We start from the raw sequence: 19,559 nt of genomic DNA on the forward strand, positions 1-19,559 counted from the left end.
TAACTTGGCACTGATTTCAAAAAGTTAAGATTTAAAGAATCGAGAATGTACTTACTATTTTTAGTTTAATTATTGTTTTAATTAATTTTTCCTATTTTATTTTAATTTTTTATTATTTATAGTTATACTCTATTTATTTAAAATACGATTAGAGTTAAAAAAATATACTTCCAATTAAAAAAAAAATCCTTTGCAAGAAATCTATACTTTAATAATAATAAGATAACAAATGAAAAAAAAATGTAATTAGTGAACTACGGTTCTACAGAATGGAAGAATTTGTATCACATTTTAAAACCGAGAAAATTCTTACAAACAAATTTGTTTGTAATGTAAATATTTGCAAGAAAATAATTTGATTAGCAGAACGTCATTATATACAATTAAATAATAATTAATTTTGTTATTTTAATTATCATATTATTTTATTTTATTGTTATGACATACAATTATATTATAACAATTCATATCTAAACTATGAAAAAGCAAAAAATTTGGTAAAGTGTATTGCATGACTTTCCCGGCAAAGCCGGTCAAGTCATGATTACTAAAATAACACTTAAACATAAAAATTCCCAAATCTCGAATATAAATATTTTAGATCTTTAAAATTATATTTTAATAATTTAAAAGAGAATTGTTTAAAAATATTGAAAATATAAAGTAAAATTTTTATGAAAATAATAAAACTGCTTTTCATTTTGGGTCCGGAATGTAATATAGGTGCCTAAGGTACTTTATTTTAACTGGCCTCTTAAGTGACGAAAAATACTTTTTTAATAATAAAAATTAAAAGAGTTAGAGGTAAGAAAAAAAAAAAAACAGAATTTGTATTATTTAGAGGTTGGGAATAGATTTTAAGAAAAATCTTCCTAAAATTATTTGAATATAGCTTAACAAATTTCCTTAACTAAAATTAAGAAAAAAAAAATAATGGTTGAATGTATTAAGAACTTTTTTTTTAGTTAAAGAAAAAGGATATTTTTAAAAACCTTTCTGCATTTTAGATCCGGGGTTTATAATTTTTAAAACAGGTGTAGATATTTCTTAATAGCATTATATATTAAGTGTAAACTTAAAAGAAAATGTATCTGAAAAATATTTAAACGAAAAGAAGTAAGAGCAAAAAAAAACAAAACATATATTTCAAATTTCTAGATGTAGGGTTGATTTTTTGAAAAACGTTTTGGATTATTTATATATGCATTGTAGGTAACAAATCTGTTTTAATAAAGTTTTCTCCAAATTGCCTCTAAAGAAAATTTAAATTGGTTTTTTCAGGATATCCACCCACCCCCTTAACAAATTTTGAAAAAAATGAACGTGATCGATACACCATATATAGAAATATTTAAGCCAAATTTGGAGAAAATCGGGTTGGTCAATTCTGAAATGTAAGGGCAAAAGCACTGCGATGTACAGTACGTAAGGATTTTCTGAAAATTCTGATATCCCATTTTTGACATGATCACCAGACTTTCCCCATTGATATAACAATTCTAACTATATTAAAAATGAAAAAAAAAAAACGTAAAAATTTATGGGAAATGAAAAATGTCCTTAAAATTCATTGTTTCTTTCATAATTAACTGGTATTAATTTACATCTGGACCTCCACAGAACTTCTGTAAAGAATAAGTCATCAAAATCGGTGGATTAGGTGAACGGTAAAATGTTTCATTCGGCTCTGTCGATATAAAATTCTAAAAAATACTTGTAAAATTGTTTTTTTGTTTGTGTTTGCCTGAATTATCATGAAAAATATAATCAACTATTTTTCACAATTTAGCTGTTTCGAAATATAATTACAACTTTTACGTTTTCAGAATCCGAAAAAAAATGTGACATGAATAATTGAAAAATCTTTTTTTATTTTCAATTAAAACATTTAACTTAATCTTCTCTGTTAAAATCAACTTTTTTATAAGCTACTTGCAGTTTATTTCTAATGAATAAATAATTTTTATTACATGTAACAAATTAAAAAATTAATGTTCATTAGTTTACTAATAATAAAAAATTTAATTTAATTATCAAAAATGATAAAAATTGGTTTATTATTTTTACTTGTTTACAACCTATAAATAATATTAGTAATTTATCTTATGATTGCAAATAAAAATGCAACGAAGTAATGGACCATTAACTTTATTTACTTACTACTTTATTACATAGACTGAATACGGACCTACAGAAAAGGATACGACTAAAGTTTAATAAGTTAATTTCCATCGATCCCCGTTAAAACTTTATTTCAGAATTTCCTTTAGTTTTATTTTATACGTATTACTGTAATATATTTTTCGTCAACGGTATTATAATTACTATTATAAAAACATATTAACATCTGGAGTCGTTAGCCGCTTTTGTTCGGACTGTTATTTTAGTAATTCTTTTCATGTTTTAAATAAAAATTGCTTTTTACCGTTCTTAATTTTGTGTTCACCTCAATTTAAATTTCCATTGATCACATGAGACCTGAAACACGAAGTCACCATTGAGCATTCTGCTCTTCAATTTTCGATTTATTGAAATTTCATCATCACTATCATCTAGTGTTCTGCCTGGCGGCAATTCTATTACGCCATTGATGTATCCATTCATCCCTGTCCCAAGCCTTCTTCTTCATCCCTTTGTAGTTTCTAATCTTCATCTCATCTATTAACTTCATACTTCTACTTCCTCCTCGCTTCCTTTCTACTCATCCTTCCAATGTAGTCGCAAAATGCTACTACCTCTAATCACATGTCCTAATCATTTTCCTTTCCATTAATTTACTTCTCAAAAAATTGATCTTTCTTTTTTAATCCTCTTCATTAATTCCTCATTTCTCACTTTATCCGTCCGTCTTATTTTCTCCGTTATTCTCCATGTGCACATCTCAAAAGCCTTTAGACGCTCCAAACATAGCACTTAGCTAATATATTTCTTAACTCTAAATCCAAATTTTGATTACATAGTAATTACCTCTTCTTATTGAAATTTGACATTTGATACAAGAAACTGGAGTCTAAATCTAACGTTCCAATGATATATTAAAATCTGAAATACGGGTAAGTAACCTGGAGGACAAGAGATCTCGATCCCTTGAAATTATTGAATTTCTATTATTCCTCGAAGCTAGAAAGTAGTTTGAAAAAGAACGACTTAAATATCATAATTTGTATGTATGTGTATTTGTTCCACCGCAGCACCGCAACGGCTGAACCGATTTAGATGTATGACCCCGCGTTGAAATCCTTACGTTACCGGAGGTGTACGCTATATATATATATATATATATATGAAATTTGAAAATAGAATTATACTATACACAAATACTATTAACAAAATTGTCACCGCACGCTCATTAATTATCGTATATAAGTATTTACACTATATTAAAGAGCAACATTTGTCAGCAATGTACTTATTTTAGCAGTCGTGTTTTTTAATTTTTAATATTTATCTCTTAATATATTCAATCCTTAATCTTTACCAGCTGAACTTAATTAACCCTTTAATTTCGAAAAGTTTAGAAATTTGTTAACAGACATTCTCATGAAGATTACACACACTAAAACGCAAGTTGGTATCCTCATTTGTTACTGAGTAATAAAAAAAAATAGTAAATTTTCTTGTTATCCCATTTTAACCCTTTAAACTCGAAATTTCAATAAAATCCTTTCTTAGCGTGTTCATTTTACCGTAAGAAGAACGTGTATACAAATCATCAATTTATCTTAAGTAGTTTTTGATGGGCATTGGTTGTGAATCACTCACGACATGTGGTTTTATATATATAGATTATGTAGGAGCTTTTGGGGGCGGGGTCTACTCTCTTCAGACCTTATTGTTAATTCTCATCCTGGTTTCTGAGACACAGATTCTAGAGTTTGGTTGGTTACTGATATTATTTTTCTCATAATTAGATTTCGTTTATTTATAAAACTATTATTAAAACTGCGTATACTCATAGACGATTACATAAAAAAATTCAATTTCTCAATCTATGGTCAGTTTGTCCTACCTATAATTATACCGTTTAGTATATGCATTAATGATAATTTTGTCTGTGAAAATCTGAAGTTCACGGTTAGGCAAGCAGACCGAGTAATGCCTATCATATGTAACGCTTGAACATATTCTCCATCAGGAAAATAAACAAATGGATTTGCCCTGAAATACTGATATCTGTGAATTTAAAAAAAAATAAATTAAAGTATAACATTTACTGAGAATACCGCAATTTATTCTGCTATTTACGAAAAGTATTTTCACTTTACACATTTGCTAATAATGCAATTCTGTTAGGGTACCACAGGAAGGTAATTTTTGTGGGTGTGTTTGTGTATTTATTGGCTTAATTTAGTCAGCCGACGGTTTTCGGCGTGTTATATTATGATGAAATGTGGCAAACACTTCCCCATTATAATAAGCTCTCGCCACTTCAGCTTCTACTGCCTCCCAGATATAAATCTATATATATTCATAAAATGAAAAATTAATAGAAAGTCTTGTCGATTTAGTGTAGTAATTTATGATGTAATTAAAATATTTTATTTCTAAAATAAAGTAAAATTAAACTTAAAATACAATTTTAACTTAAGATATATTACAATTAAACAAAGAATAGATTTATATGTAATGTATGATTGCTACTTGGAAGGCAATGATAAATAAATAACTAGATTGCCCTAAGTTTAACTCTAAAACAGCAAAGTTTATTGTAATCTTATACCTGCTCACATCGAAAATTTATAAAAGCAATAACGAATGGTCCAATAATTCCAGAACGGATTTTAATAAAATAAAACGCTTAGCCTCAATGCATTTATTGTAATGAGTATAAGAAAATATAAAAAAAAACAAACTGTAAACGGTAGATTTAAATTGAATTTTCTCCGAAAATTTTAATATCTGAAAATATTAAAATTAACTTACATGAGACTAATAATTTAGCCAGGTATCAAATAAAAGTACCTGAATATTGTATTTCAAAAATGTATTTATAATAGCGTTTAACAATATAATTTATTTGTTTGTTACAATGAAAAGAACCTAACTGACATTTACCGATTATAAAGAATCTAAACAAAGTTCCTATATATATATATATATATATATATATATATATATATATATATATATATATACATTTTTTTGTTTAACCATGAATGAATCCTATGTATATTGGAATCGTACACACTGACCTATAAGAAACTACTACAATGAAAAAATCGACATCAGAGTAGAAAATTTAGATAAATGTATAGACCGATTATACAATGCTAATAGTTGCAAAAATAACCACACACTACGAATTCTACTACCAATAATAGGCCTCTCTCATTTATAAATAAATTCAACTAAAACGTAATCAATTAACGAAACAAAAATTAAATGAAGTGACAAATAATTAAAAAGAATTAAAGATCATATTAACCAAATTAATAAGCTTATAATAAAAGCAATATAATAAGTATTATTTCTGTAGTTGTAGAGCAGCATCATTGAATAATTACTGTCAAGGAGAAACTTTCTTTATATTCATTTATTTCTCTGTTTTTTTTTTTTTACAGTTATCAAAGTTTGCTGTAAACAAAGAAACCGTGAGGAAGCAGAAAAAAAAGAATTATTGAAAATCAATAAAAGTATCTAAATTTATACTTTGAAAGATATAATGCTTTATAGTTATAAGAGGATAATCTCAGAGATAAAAGTTAAAGAGAGAGTAAAATGTAAAGCATTAAGTATCTAATCTAGCTGCTGGAGATAAGTTTCAACTATCAAAACTGCCCGATAAATATAGTTCCAAATGATCGAATTAAAACCTTTTCGTTTTGCTTGATCAATAATTTATTTATTGATCAAGCCTCCCAGATATAAATATGCCATTGACATTGACAATTGTTTTCAATTGTAACACAGTCACTGTAATTTCCAACACGGCCACTGTTACTTTATATGCAACGGTAGTGGCTGAATTTTCCAAATTTTGGTGCTTAGAGCAATTTAAATATAAATTATATTTATACTTTCACTATTTTAACTTGCTGAATTTAAAAAAATTAAAATCCTGTGATATTTAAATCGTTATTTTTCAAACCACATTTTAGCTTCGGGGAGTAATAGAGATTTTCAATAATTTCAAGGGATTGAGATCTCTTGTCCTCCAGGTTACTTACCCAAATTTCAAATTTTAATATATCATTGGAACGGTTGGTTTTAGACTCCAGTTTCTTTTATCTGATGTCAATGGATGCTTTTTTTATTTATTCTTACCTGATGAGTAAGAATAAATTAAAAGATAATTTAAAATGAATAAAAATGAAAGTTAATATGTATCTGTAATTTAAATTAAATCGCTGGAAATTTTCGAAAAATATTGGAATTGACACTGACTAAAACTAAATAAAAGTAAACGAAAAGTTAAAAATTAAATTGTTAAATATTGCTTCTATATTCCTTCACTACCTAAAAAAAAATAAATAAAAAGAATATATATATATATATATATACATCGGGTAATTTCAGACCTAATGCTTTGGGTCAGTAACACAGTATCTTCACATACCCTAAAACCCCACATTTTTAATAATAACTTCAATACCAGTGAACCAATTTTTATTTTATTTAAATCAGATTACTTGTCATTCAAAGGGCCTTCTAATGATGTGTCACAAGCTACATTTTCTCATTTAAAAAAAAAATAAGTTTTCAATCCTTGAAAATTTAGAAAATATTTAAAGGTAAAATTTTGTGTTGGAAATTAAAAAATTTATTTTTCACAATTTTAATCCACAGATTATGGTTATTTCAAATTGTTTAAGAAGTTATATCACGTAATTTTATAATTATTTTGTTGGACTGAAATTTAAAAAAAGTACTACTTCAAATGGTTTTTCGCACTTACCGAGCAAAGGGGTGGGCGAATTTTGATTTTCTTTTCATCAAAATTCATTATTTTTTTCAGTTTGTCAATTAATGTAATTAAATGTTACCATTGCCGTTTAAGATTTTTCAGTTGGGGTATGTTAAGCGGAGAGGGTGGGTTCCATCCCTTTGAACATAATTTTAAAAAGGTGCCCCTCGAGAATAGTATACATGCCTGCAAACAGAAAAAAATGGGACTGATAGCTGTTGAAAATTAAATTGTTAACTTTTCAAATGATCACCCAGTAAATATAATGTGTAAAAAATTTTGAGTGTATAACTAAGAATAGAATTGTAAGGTGTACGGCGATATCCAATTAAAAAAAGAAATTAACAATATAAAATAAAATCACAGCTTGAGCTAAAGAATCCTGCTACCAAAATCATATTGTTTTCTTCTTAAAAAAAAAATTTGTTCAGATAAAAGCAATTTACTTATGCCAATTCTTCCGTTTAATACTGATGCAGTTTTTTTTAGTGAAATTTAAATAAATAAATATCTAATAAATTGATTATCTACGTCTATAATATCTAACAGATTTTGTTTTTGATCAGAAATTCTTTTTAAACAAGTTATAAATTGTTGCTTTGCATTTTTTTTTATTTTTTTTTTCTTAAATTTATATTTTATATTTTTATTTATTAATAAGTACATCCTAAAAGAAAAAAAAATTAATTTAATTGTATAGGCTTTTGATCTTTTTTTAAGTTCCTCCGGTAAAAAAACCTAATAAATCATTTCCCCTGTATATATATATATATATATATATATATACATTTTTTTGTTTAACCATGAATGAATCCTATGTATATTGGAATCGTACACACTGACCTATAAGAAACTACTACAATGAAAAAATCGACATCAGAGTAGAAAATTTAGATAAATGTATAGACCGATTATACAATGCTAATAGTTGCAAAAATAACCACACACTACGAATTCTACTACCAATAATAGGCCTCTCTCATTTATAAATAAATTCAACTAAAACGTAATCAATTAACGAAACAAAAATTAAATGAAGTGACAAATAATTAAAAAGAATTAAAGATCATATTAACCAAATTAATAAGCTTATAATAAAAGCAATATAATAAGTATTATTTCTGTAGTTGTAGAGCAGCATCATTGAATAATTACTGTCAAGGAGAAACTTTCTTTATATTCATTTATTTCTCTGTTTTTTTTTTTTTACAGTTATCAAAGTTTGCTGTAAACAAAGAAACCGTGAGGAAGCAGAAAAAAAAGAATTATTGAAAATCAATAAAAGTATCTAAATTTATACTTTGAAAGATATAATGCTTTATAGTTATAAGAGGATAATCTCAGAGATAAAAGTTAAAGAGAGAGTAAAATGTAAAGCATTAAGTATCTAATCTAGCTGCTGGAGATAAGTTTCAACTATCAAAACTGCCCGATAAATATAGTTCCAAATGATCGAATTAAAACCTTTTCGTTTTGCTTGATCAATAATTTATTTATTGATCAAGCCTCCCAGATATAAATATGCCATTGACATTGACAATTGTTTTCAATTGTAACACAGTCACTGTAATTTCCAACACGGCCACTGTTACTTTATATGCAACGGTAGTGGCTGAATTTTCCAAATTTTGGTGCTTAGAGCAATTTAAATATAAATTATATTTATACTTTCACTATTTTAACTTGCTGAATTTAAAAAAATTAAAATCCTGTGATATTTAAATCGTTATTTTTCAAACCACATTTTAGCTTCGGGGAGTAATAGAGATTTTCAATAATTTCAAGGGATTGAGATCTCTTGTCCTCCAGGTTACTTACCCAAATTTCAAATTTTAATATATCATTGGAACGGTTGGTTTTAGACTCCAGTTTCTTTTATCTGATGTCAATGGATGCTTTTTTTATTTATTCTTACCTGATGAGTAAGAATAAATTAAAAGATAATTTAAAATGAATAAAAATGAAAGTTAATATGTATCTGTAATTTAAATTAAATCGCTGGAAATTTTCGAAAAATATTGGAATTGACACTGACTAAAACTAAATAAAAGTAAACGAAAAGTTAAAAATTAAATTGTTAAATATTGCTTCTATATTCCTTCACTACCTAAAAAAAAATAAATAAAAAGAATATATATATATATATATATACATCGGGTAATTTCAGACCTAATGCTTTGGGTCAGTAACACAGTATCTTCACATACCCTAAAACCCCACATTTTTAATAATAACTTCAATACCAGTGAACCAATTTTTATTTTATTTAAATCAGATTACTTGTCATTCAAAGGGCCTTCCAATGATGTGTCACAAGCTACATTTTCTCATTTAAAAAAAAAATAAGTTTTCAATCCTTGAAAATTTAGAAAATATTTAAAGGTAAAATTTTGTGTTGGAAATTAAAAAATTTATTTTTCACAATTTTAATCCACAGATTATGGTTATTTCAAATTGTTTAAGAAGTTATATCACGTAATTTTATAATTATTTTGTTGGACTGAAATTTAAAAAAAGTACTACTTCAAATGGTTTTTCGCACTTACCGAGCAAAGGGGTGGGCGAATTTTGATTTTCTTTTCATCAAAATTCATTATTTTTTTCAGTTTGTCAATTAATGTAATTAAATGTTACCATTGCCGTTTAAGATTTTTCAGTTGGGGTATGTTAAGCGGAGAGGGTGGGTTCCATCCCTTTGAACATAATTTTAAAAAGGTGCCCCTCGAGAATAGTATACATGCCTGCAAACAGAAAAAAATGGGACTGATAGCTGTTGAAAATTAAATTGTTAACTTTTCAAATGATCACCCAGTAAATATAATGTGTAAAAAATTTTGAGTGTATAACTAAGAATAGAATTGTAAGGTGTACGGCGATATCCAATTAAAAAAAGAAATTAACAATATAAAATAAAATCACAGCTTGAGCTAAAGAATCCTGCTACCAAAATCATATTGTTTTCTTCTTAAAAAAAAAATTTGTTCAGATAAAAGCAATTTACTTATGCCAATTCTTCCGTTTAATACTGATGCAGTTTTTTTTAGTGAAATTTAAATAAATAAATATCTAATAAATTGATTATCTACGTCTATAATATCTAACAGATTTTGTTTTTGATCAGAAATTCTTTTTAAACAAGTTATAAATTGTTGCTTTGCATTTTTTTTTATTTTTTTTTTCTTAAATTTATATTTTATATTTTTATTTATTAATAAGTACATCCTAAAAGAAAAAAAAATTAATTTAATTGTATAGGCTTTTGATCTTTTTTTAAGTTCCTCCGGTAAAAAAACCTAATAAATCATTTCCCCTGTATATATATATATATATATATATATATACATTTTTTTGTTTAACCATGAATGAATCCTATGTATATTGGAATCGTACACACTGACCTATAAGAAACTACTACAATGAAAAAATCGACATCAGAGTAGAAAATTTAGATAAATGTATAGACCGATTATACAATGCTAATAGTTGCAAAAATAACCACACACTACGAATTCTACTACCAATAATAGGCCTCTCTCATTTATAAATAAATTCAACTAAAACGTAATCAATTAACGAAACAAAAATTAAATGAAGTGACAAATAATTAAAAAGAATTAAAGATCATATTAACCAAATTAATAAGCTTATAATAAAAGCAATATAATAAGTATTATTTCTGTAGTTGTAGAGCAGCATCATTGAATAATTACTGTCAAGGAGAAACTTTCTTTATATTCATTTATTTCTCTGTTTTTTTTTTTTACAGTTATCAAAGTTTGCTGTAAACAAAGAAACCGTGAGGAAGCAGAAAAAAAAGAATTATTGAAAATCAATAAAAGTATCTAAATTTATACTTTGAAAGATATAATGCTTTATAGTTATAAGAGGATAATCTCAGAGATAAAAGTTAAAGAGAGAGTAAAATGTAAAGCATTAAGTATCTAATCTAGCTGCTGGAGATAAGTTTCAACTATCAAAACTGCCCGATAAATATAGTTCCAAATGATCGAATTAAAACCTTTTCGTTTTGCTTGATCAATAATTTATTTATTGATCAAGCCTCCCAGATATAAATATGCCATTGACATTGACAATTGTTTTCAATTGTAACACAGTCACTGTAATTTCCAACACGGCCACTGTTACTTTATATGCAACGGTAGTGGCTGAATTTTCCAAATTTTGGTGCTTAGAGCAATTTAAATATAAATTATATTTATACTTTCACTATTTTAACTTGCTGAATTTAAAAAAATTAAAATCCTGTGATATTTAAATCGTTATTTTTCAAACCACATTTTAGCTTCGGGGAGTAATAGAGATTTTCAATAATTTCAAGGGATTGAGATCTCTTGTCCTCCAGGTTACTTACCCAAATTTCAAATTTTAATATATCATTGGAACGGTTGGTTTTAGACTCCAGTTTCTTTTATCTGATGTCAATGGATGCTTTTTTTATTTATTCTTACCTGATGAGTAAGAATAAATTAAAAGATAATTTAAAATGAATAAAAATGAAAGTTAATATGTATCTGTAATTTAAATTAAATCGCTGGAAATTTTCGAAAAATATTGGAATTGACACTGACTAAAACTAAATAAAAGTAAACGAAAAGTTAAAAATTAAATTGTTAAATATTGCTTCTATATTCCTTCACTACCTAAAAAAAAATAAATAAAAAGAATATATATATATATATATATACATCGGGTAATTTCAGACCTAATGCTTTGGGTCAGTAACACAGTATCTTCACATACCCTAAAACCCCACATTTTTAATAATAACTTCAATACCAGTGAACCAATTTTTATTTTATTTAAATCAGATTACTTGTCATTCAAAGGGCCTTCCAATGATGTGTCACAAGCTACATTTTCTCATTTAAAAAAAAAATAAGTTTTCAATCCTTGAAAATTTAGAAAATATTTAAAGGTAAAATTTTGTGTTGGAAATTAAAAAATTTATTTTTCACAATTTTAATCCACAGATTATGGTTATTTCAAATTGTTTAAGAAGTTATATCACGTAATTTTATAATTATTTTGTTGGACTGAAATTTAAAAAAAGTACTACTTCAAATGGTTTTTCGCACTTACCGAGCAAAGGGGTGGGCGAATTTTGATTTTCTTTTCATCAAAATTCATTATTTTTTTCAGTTTGTCAATTAATGTAATTAAATGTTACCATTGCCGTTTAAGATTTTTCAGTTGGGGTATGTTAAGCGGAGAGGGTGGGTTCCATCCCTTTGAACATAATTTTAAAAAGGTGCCCCTCGAGAATAGTATACATGCCTGCAAACAGAAAAAAATGGGACTGATAGCTGTTGAAAATTAAATTGTTAACTTTTCAAATGATCACCCAGTAAATATAATGTGTAAAAAATTTTGAGTGTATAACTAAGAATAGAATTGTAAGGTGTACGGCGATATCCAATTAAAAAAAGAAATTAACAATATAAAATAAAATCACAGCTTGAGCTAAAGAATCCTGCTACCAAAATCATATTGTTTTCTTCTTAAAAAAAAAATTTGTTCAGATAAAAGCAATTTACTTATGCCAATTCTTCCGTTTAATACTGATGCAGTTTTTTTTAGTGAAATTTAAATAAATAAATATCTAATAAATTGATTATCTACGTCTATAATATCTAACAGATTTTGTTTTTGATCAGAAATTCTTTTTAAACAAGTTATAAATTGTTGCTTTGCATTTTTTTTTATTTTTTTTTTCTTAAATTTATATTTTATATTTTTATTTATTAATAAGTACATCCTAAAAGAAAAAAAAATTAATTTAATTGTATAGGCTTTTGATCTTTTTTTAAGTTCCTCCGGTAAAAAAACCTAATAAATCATTTCCCCTGTTTCCCAGATTGAGAGGATAATTATCCAAGTTTGTTCCTATCTGTACAGAGGAAACCAATAAAGAACATACTTTCAAACCGAATACCGGAACGAGAGTTCTGTAAGCCGAAACAAGTCTAGTTGAGATTGTGATAGAAAATTAAGTTCCTATACAAGTTGTCTACGCAACTTGATAACTTCAAATTTTAAGTAATTTAATTAAAATAATGGTTAGATTAAATATGTAAAAACAGTTATAACTAGTATTAATCGTTAATTTAGTTTTTAACTAAATATTTAATGACATTATTTAATTTAAATAATATTAAAAACAAATTAATAATAATAATAATAATGAAGAAAAAATAATAGTTTAGAGAATAACATACTTTAAAACTATGTGGAATAGGGTCCCTTTTTCCTGTCAAATTGGATTTTTGTCATGAAAATTTTGTTATAAAAATATTTGTAATTAAGGAATTGATCCAGTAAAAAATGAAACAAGTAGGGAACTTTTTTAAAAATTTTATTGAAACGGATACTTTATAAACTGATAAAATTAACTGAGATGAACTGAAAATTAACAGGGAATATCAGTTAGTTTCTATGGTGAATTATTCAACTGCATATAATGGTAGTAGAAACTGAAGTAAAATATACACGAGTGAAGTTATTTCAGTATTACCTTTTTAATCAGGCGTTATTCGGTTTGCCAAAAAAAAAAATTTGAGAACTAATATTTAAAACTAAAGTGACCGTAAAGACATTACGAAAAACAGATATTAACGAATAATAAAATTCAATAATTATTCAACTTTATTTTTTAATCCTCATTTTTTTATTTATTTTATAATTTTTGGCATATTTAAATTTATTTATATTGTAATTTCCTGTAATTTTATATAGATCTGAACAAAATGTTTAATTTTATCCTCTTAATATATCTACAAGTACAAAAACTATTATTTTGATTAAAATGTTTCTCACTTAGTTACAGTTAAATTAGTAGAAATAGACAAGACCTGAGAAATAGGTATGCGTTGTGGTAAAGCAATGTGCCGGTAAACTATTTGAGTATTACAAATAATACAAATAATCTTGCTCCTACCTCTTACTTTCCGTCGTATTAGTATTTGAGGGAATGAATGTTAAGGTTGCATTGGATTTACGCTGCCTAAAAGGACCGACCCTAATTTATTTAATTTCTCCACGTTAATGTTTTCCTACCGCCTAAACAACACCGAAGCTATCTTACACGTATATATTAATTTGTTTCATTCATTCGTAAATTCTGAATTGTTTCTGGTTTGTACACTATATATTTTAATAAAAATCAAAACATTTATTTTACAGGGCACTATAAAATTATAATAAAGTTGGTTATTTAAGCAACTAATTAATTAAACACTTTACTAATTAATTAATTAATTAAGCAACTAATATTTGAACCCTTTCCTAGGAAAGGGTTCAAATATTTCAAACGTCATGCCATTATTAAATTTATCACAAAAAATACATCTTCTATTGAAAAAATTTAAATACAAGTTGCATTTCTGAAAGCCAATCTCTGGTCGTAAAGTTAAAAAGAAAGCCTAGAAGGCCTCATAATATGGTTTGTTGTTTATTAGAAGGGAGAAGAAGCCCATCCTCATTTGGTTAGAGCAGCAGTATGTCTTATAAAATGATCTGTTAAGGCGTGTTTAAAACGGTTGAAAGAACTAGTTAGAAGACCCAGTTAGCCTGAATCTCAGGTCAGATAATTTGAGAATTGCAGTTGGCAATGCCAATTTCTGTCCTTCTTTACTTTCAGAATTAGTAATCTCAAATATTTCAGGATCGAAAAAAATTTTAAATATAGTCTTCCGGAGAAATATTCTTACATCGTCTCGGATTGGCCAAGAAATTGATAAATTCATAAAATCGATTTAAGGAAGATACTAGTCGTCCTTATATGCGGTGCTGTTTAAACTTCCACATATTTATTCAAAAAATTATTTTTAAATAAAGAATTATTGATAATCTTTAAAAGTAAAATGTGATTGCGAAATTTGTGAAGTCTACGGTATATGTTTTTCCAAGAGCTCACTTTTTCCAGAGTTTGTTTTCTCCAACCAGTTTTCCAGCTGTTGTCGGGTCTGGGTGAGTGTATATAGCGAAATGCAATTACCGTTATCGGCTTGCCAGAACTGACGTAGCTGCAGATGTAAGGCAATTTAAGTGTAAATGTGCCGGTAAACATGTAATATGGAAGAGGCTCAGGTCGACCACTTCTGGTAAGGTTAATTGAAACCAAACCACCCACATTGAGCCGTGAGCCGAGAGGAAGTTTAGCGAACTGGGATTCTGGCTGACACAATTCCTGACCGGCCATGGAGTCTTTCGTTCATACCTGTATGGACGAAGAAGAGCTGAAGACCCCTTCTCGCCATACTGTCGGGAGTTAGACACGCCGGAACACGTGATATTCCGGTGTCCGCGATGGGACGACAAACGCCGCGACTGTACTGCCGTAACTGAGCATCTCGAGGTAGGGACTATCGTTGGAACGATGTTACGCAGTTAGGTGGACTTCGACACAGTAACGGGATTTGTGTCAGGAATACTGCAACTGAAATATCGGGAAGCGAGTGGGTGAAGGACAGCTCCGTATGGAGCTGCCGTTTGCCCGTGCTTGCACGGGTGGACGGTGGTGGTGATGAAGTGCGGGGACTCTCGAGTCCCTGAATTAAAAGACTGAATCCCGGTAGGGCCGAACCTTCGGGGGTGTCCCTGTTAGAGGTAAAAACAAAGGACCTAGTCTCGGTTGCTGGGTGATGAGGCAGGGAACGGCATTGCCGGGCCTGGCATTTCCCTCGTCTGGCGACTAGAGGCAAAGGCACCTCCCTGAACCGTGTTCATGCTTAATTGGGGGTCTGGTTCCGGGAAGCAGGGAAAAAAACCACCCAAGAACAACGGTATCGGCAGTATAGCATTCAAATCCGTTTAAAAACAACTGTCTTTATTAGGACTCGAACCTTAGAACCCTAGACTTCAAAAATCAGCAGATTTTGCTATGACGACTTTAACTACTAGACTATCCCGGCGGGTTAGTCAAGAGTATCATACAATAGTCTTATTCAGCGACAGCAGAGCGTGTGGTGTAAAGCTGAGACTCCTCAGTATTCAAAATTTATTTCTAAAGCAAGAAAAGTTAAAAAAGTTTGGAAACCATGCACAAAAATTTAGACTAATGATATGAGTGAAGAGAAAAGTAGATAATCTAAATAAACCTTTCTACAACGGGTTCAAAGCATATTTAAAAGTCTTTTTTTTTTTAAATAGACCCGCATTTCCTGAAATCTACAAACTAAGTTACTAGTAAAAAAGAAAAAATTGTAGATGTAAATTGTAAATTGTAAATGATAAAATAATGTTTTGTACAATGCTAAAGGGATCTCAGAGTTGATGGGGTATCAAAATTTTTAAATCTTTCACGACCCAATCAAACAAATCAGCATTGCCGCGACTGGTACATCCCTGGTACATCCTGTGCATAAACTCGCATAGAGGTATCAGTCATGAAATATTCCATGATTTTTTTCGGCATTACGTCTTGACGTGAATGATTTTGTAGGACACAACTGGTAAAGGCAATACTATTGTAATATTTGTGTGAATTTTATTGTAATATGCCTTATCATAAAGAACAACACTATTTCATAACGATGCTATTACAAAACAACAAATAATTTAAAATTAACAACCTTATATAAATCTTACATAAACACTGAACGAACATTTCAATTAATTTTTTACAATTTTGATTTTAATGACTGGTCAGTATAAATTTTCAACTTATTTTAACAAAATGACTACTTTGGAAAAAATCATGAGATAAAACTTAATAAATTAAATTAATTATAGTTTGGTAAACATCGTAATAAGAACAAATAATAAATGCGTTTTCCTTTTAGTATCCATTTACTAGTCGAATTTCATAAAGTGCAAAGTTTCAGAAAGAGAACGTCAGTTCTTTCTTAATTTGATATGTATAGGCTAATATACGGGAGGCCTAATACTAGAATATAATATAACAAAGCAAGTATAAATTAGAACAGATGTAGCTTACCTGTGTATAAGTAAATTGTCGATGACCCTTTGTGCATGTTCGTTGCGAATTGATGCCAGATGACCTCCCAATCTGACGCAGTCCTCTTCTGCCGCTCGCCAAGGTAATTTTCGATCGTCTATAGCGATGACGCAATAATGCCTGATAGCAATCCAACCGAATTCACATTCCTGCACTAATTCAGCGACGGGTACAGTTTCATACCATAAACGTAATTGTATGGAGTCAGATAACGGCGACGAAGTCACTCGAATCGATACGCGGTTTTCACGGGAAAGGACGGATAATTCGCGTAACGTATCACCGGAATTACTGCAATAAAACCAAGAGGTAGGTCCGTCCCACAATCTTACCATCAGACCTTTGCAAACAGGATCGGCCGACTCTGGTCTTATTGTTTGGACAGCTAATCTTGAAGGCTCGTTCAAAGTATTTCCTTCACCGACATATAAATTGATACTGGCGCGATATCCGTAAGGTAATAATATTTGATAATTGCAGTGGAGTCCGGTCGGTGATTTTAATTTCGGTACCACATCGAATGAACCGTTTCTACCTGTCAAAGTTATATTATAACAATAATCTACAAATTTATAATCGATAACGAATATAGGCCTCCCTTCGACAAGTAAATACGGTTTAATACCAGACGGAAAATACAGTAACCTAGACGACGGTGATATCTCTTCTAATTTACCGCACAGATGTCTCACTGTATTTTTACCAGATATAAATTGTAATTTACCGGCCGAACAAGGTACATTCAGGCGCGTTAATCTAACAACAAGTCCCGGTCCTTGTATTCCTCCTATCAGTCCAGAATCACGAGGAAATAATACTTTACAATCGTTTGATCTTGTAACCGGCAGTGAATTCCAAGTTAAGTTTCCACTTTCTTGCCACAGCCTTAGCACACATTCTGTAACAAACAAATTTGCAAATCAATAATTAAAAAAATGGTTTGTTAAATTAACATATTCATTAGTGAAATTTGGATTTATTTTCAAATCATAACAGAAAATACTAAGTACAAAAAAATCAAAAATATTTTATAAACAACATTATTATTTTTTAATAAGCTGATTTTAAGTATGTTCCATGAATTCTTTGAGAAAAAAATAATGTACACGACTTGTATTTGCAGATTGTTTACGATTCTTGTTTACAGTTATAAATTGTTTACGGTCAGACCATTTGTGTTACTAAAGGTGATTACGAAGTGTATTGATGGCTTATAAAAGAAACCCAGAAAAGTGCTGTTGGACGTTTTATAGAAACAGCCAGTGATGTGTAAACGGCGAGAATATATGAAAAAATCTCTCTCCTCTCATGGTTTTAACATTAATAGACCTAACTATGGTATAAATAATTTTGTGTGGCCAAGAATTTTCTCTGTTTTTTGTTTTTTATATTAAAGTATCACTCAACAAAGGCTGCAAAAAATAAGTAAATTTTGATTCAAAGAGCAAGTCAAAGATATCTGGAAAAGGTTCTTTGGTTAAAATTGCACTATCTACTTCATTCTCAAAAGTTTCTTCTTAATTAGCTGATGACAAAAGCAAAAAATTACATCAATGGAATTTAATGTCTTGATAAATTCATTGCAACAAATTAGATAAATTATCGACACAATACAAAACTTAAGAAACATCAACGAACTAGCAATTAAGAAAAAAAGAAGAAAAAGCATGATCTGTCATATGTTTCAGATGCTATGTTTCCAGTTTCAGGGACAAAAACATTAGAAGAAAAAACTATAGGATCAACTATCATGGTAGAATAATAAACTCCAATAGGCTAAACATGACCCAATGTTTCTGTCGTAAGTCATGGTCTCTTAACAGAGGAAGATAAAGAAGTTTAACGTTTCAAAGGAATCAACTTGTCCTGATCAAACCTCTTAAACTGATGAGTGCCATCAACGACACAATAATAGAGATTGATCAAGGAACATTAATGGATTATCCTGTTGCTGTGGCAACAAACTATTTGTCAAATAAATTTGAAAGAGGCAACAATCAAGGAAGAAACTCCCAAAATTAACAATCTTTACTAGCTTTTGGGAGTCTCAATATATAAAGAGCGATTCACCAAAAATGTAACAAGCTTTCAGGACATGTACTACTGGTGAAAATAAAGAAGAAAGTTCATACAAACATTTGTTCAGAAACGCTTCGTTGGCGAGTGTCGGCTGTCAAAAGATTTCGCCCTCATTTGTACGCCTTCGGTAAAATTAAGCCAGACTGTAATTCTTGGAATTCAGAATAAGGGGAAAATATAGTTAATAGTGTGATATAAAATCTGACATGAAAACTGAAAAAAATAAGTCCCAGAACTATATTTTTAGTAGTTTTCGAGAAATTTCGGGTAAAAGACAAAATATTGGGAGTCGAAAAACACACTACCTTGTAATAAACAAATAAAAGTTTAAAAAACTTAAAGAGAATTTAATTCTGAGTAAAATGATTTGAATAAAGTCCATAGAAATAATAGAGAAGTAAGAAATTGTAAGTTTATAAAAACAAACTTATCAAAATGTGGATTATTTTAATTAGGTATTAAACGGAAAAAATTATCGGTATCACAAAATAAAACAATTAAATATTTTAGAAACGCAAACAATCAAGAGTAAAAAGAATAAAAATCAAATAAAACAACAAATCCATAAACAATTATTTATTAGTATATATAAAGCTAATT

The 19,559-nt window shown here is 28.6% G+C and overlaps 1 protein-coding gene across 1 annotated transcript in view; it reads right to left on the bottom strand.

Moving 5' to 3' along the window:
• Window positions 1-18,690, bottom strand: part of LOC142326585 (uncharacterized) — a 354,985-nt gene extending 336,295 nt beyond the window's left edge. The window contains exons 1-2 of the mRNA XM_075369170.1: window positions 18,648-18,690; window positions 16,860-17,778 (exon numbers count right to left, since the gene is read on the bottom strand). Of these exons, the coding sequence (XP_075225285.1) occupies window positions 16,860-17,778; window positions 18,648-18,690 (962 nt within the window). The remainder of the gene's footprint in view (window positions 1-16,859; window positions 17,779-18,647) is intronic.
• Between the last annotated feature and the right edge of the window lie 869 nt (window positions 18,691-19,559).

The sequence above is a fragment of the Lycorma delicatula genome, chromosome 6 (assembly GCF_047948215.1).
Source record: "Lycorma delicatula isolate Av1 chromosome 6, ASM4794821v1, whole genome shotgun sequence".
Taxonomy (NCBI): Eukaryota; Metazoa; Arthropoda; class Insecta; order Hemiptera; family Fulgoridae; genus Lycorma; species Lycorma delicatula.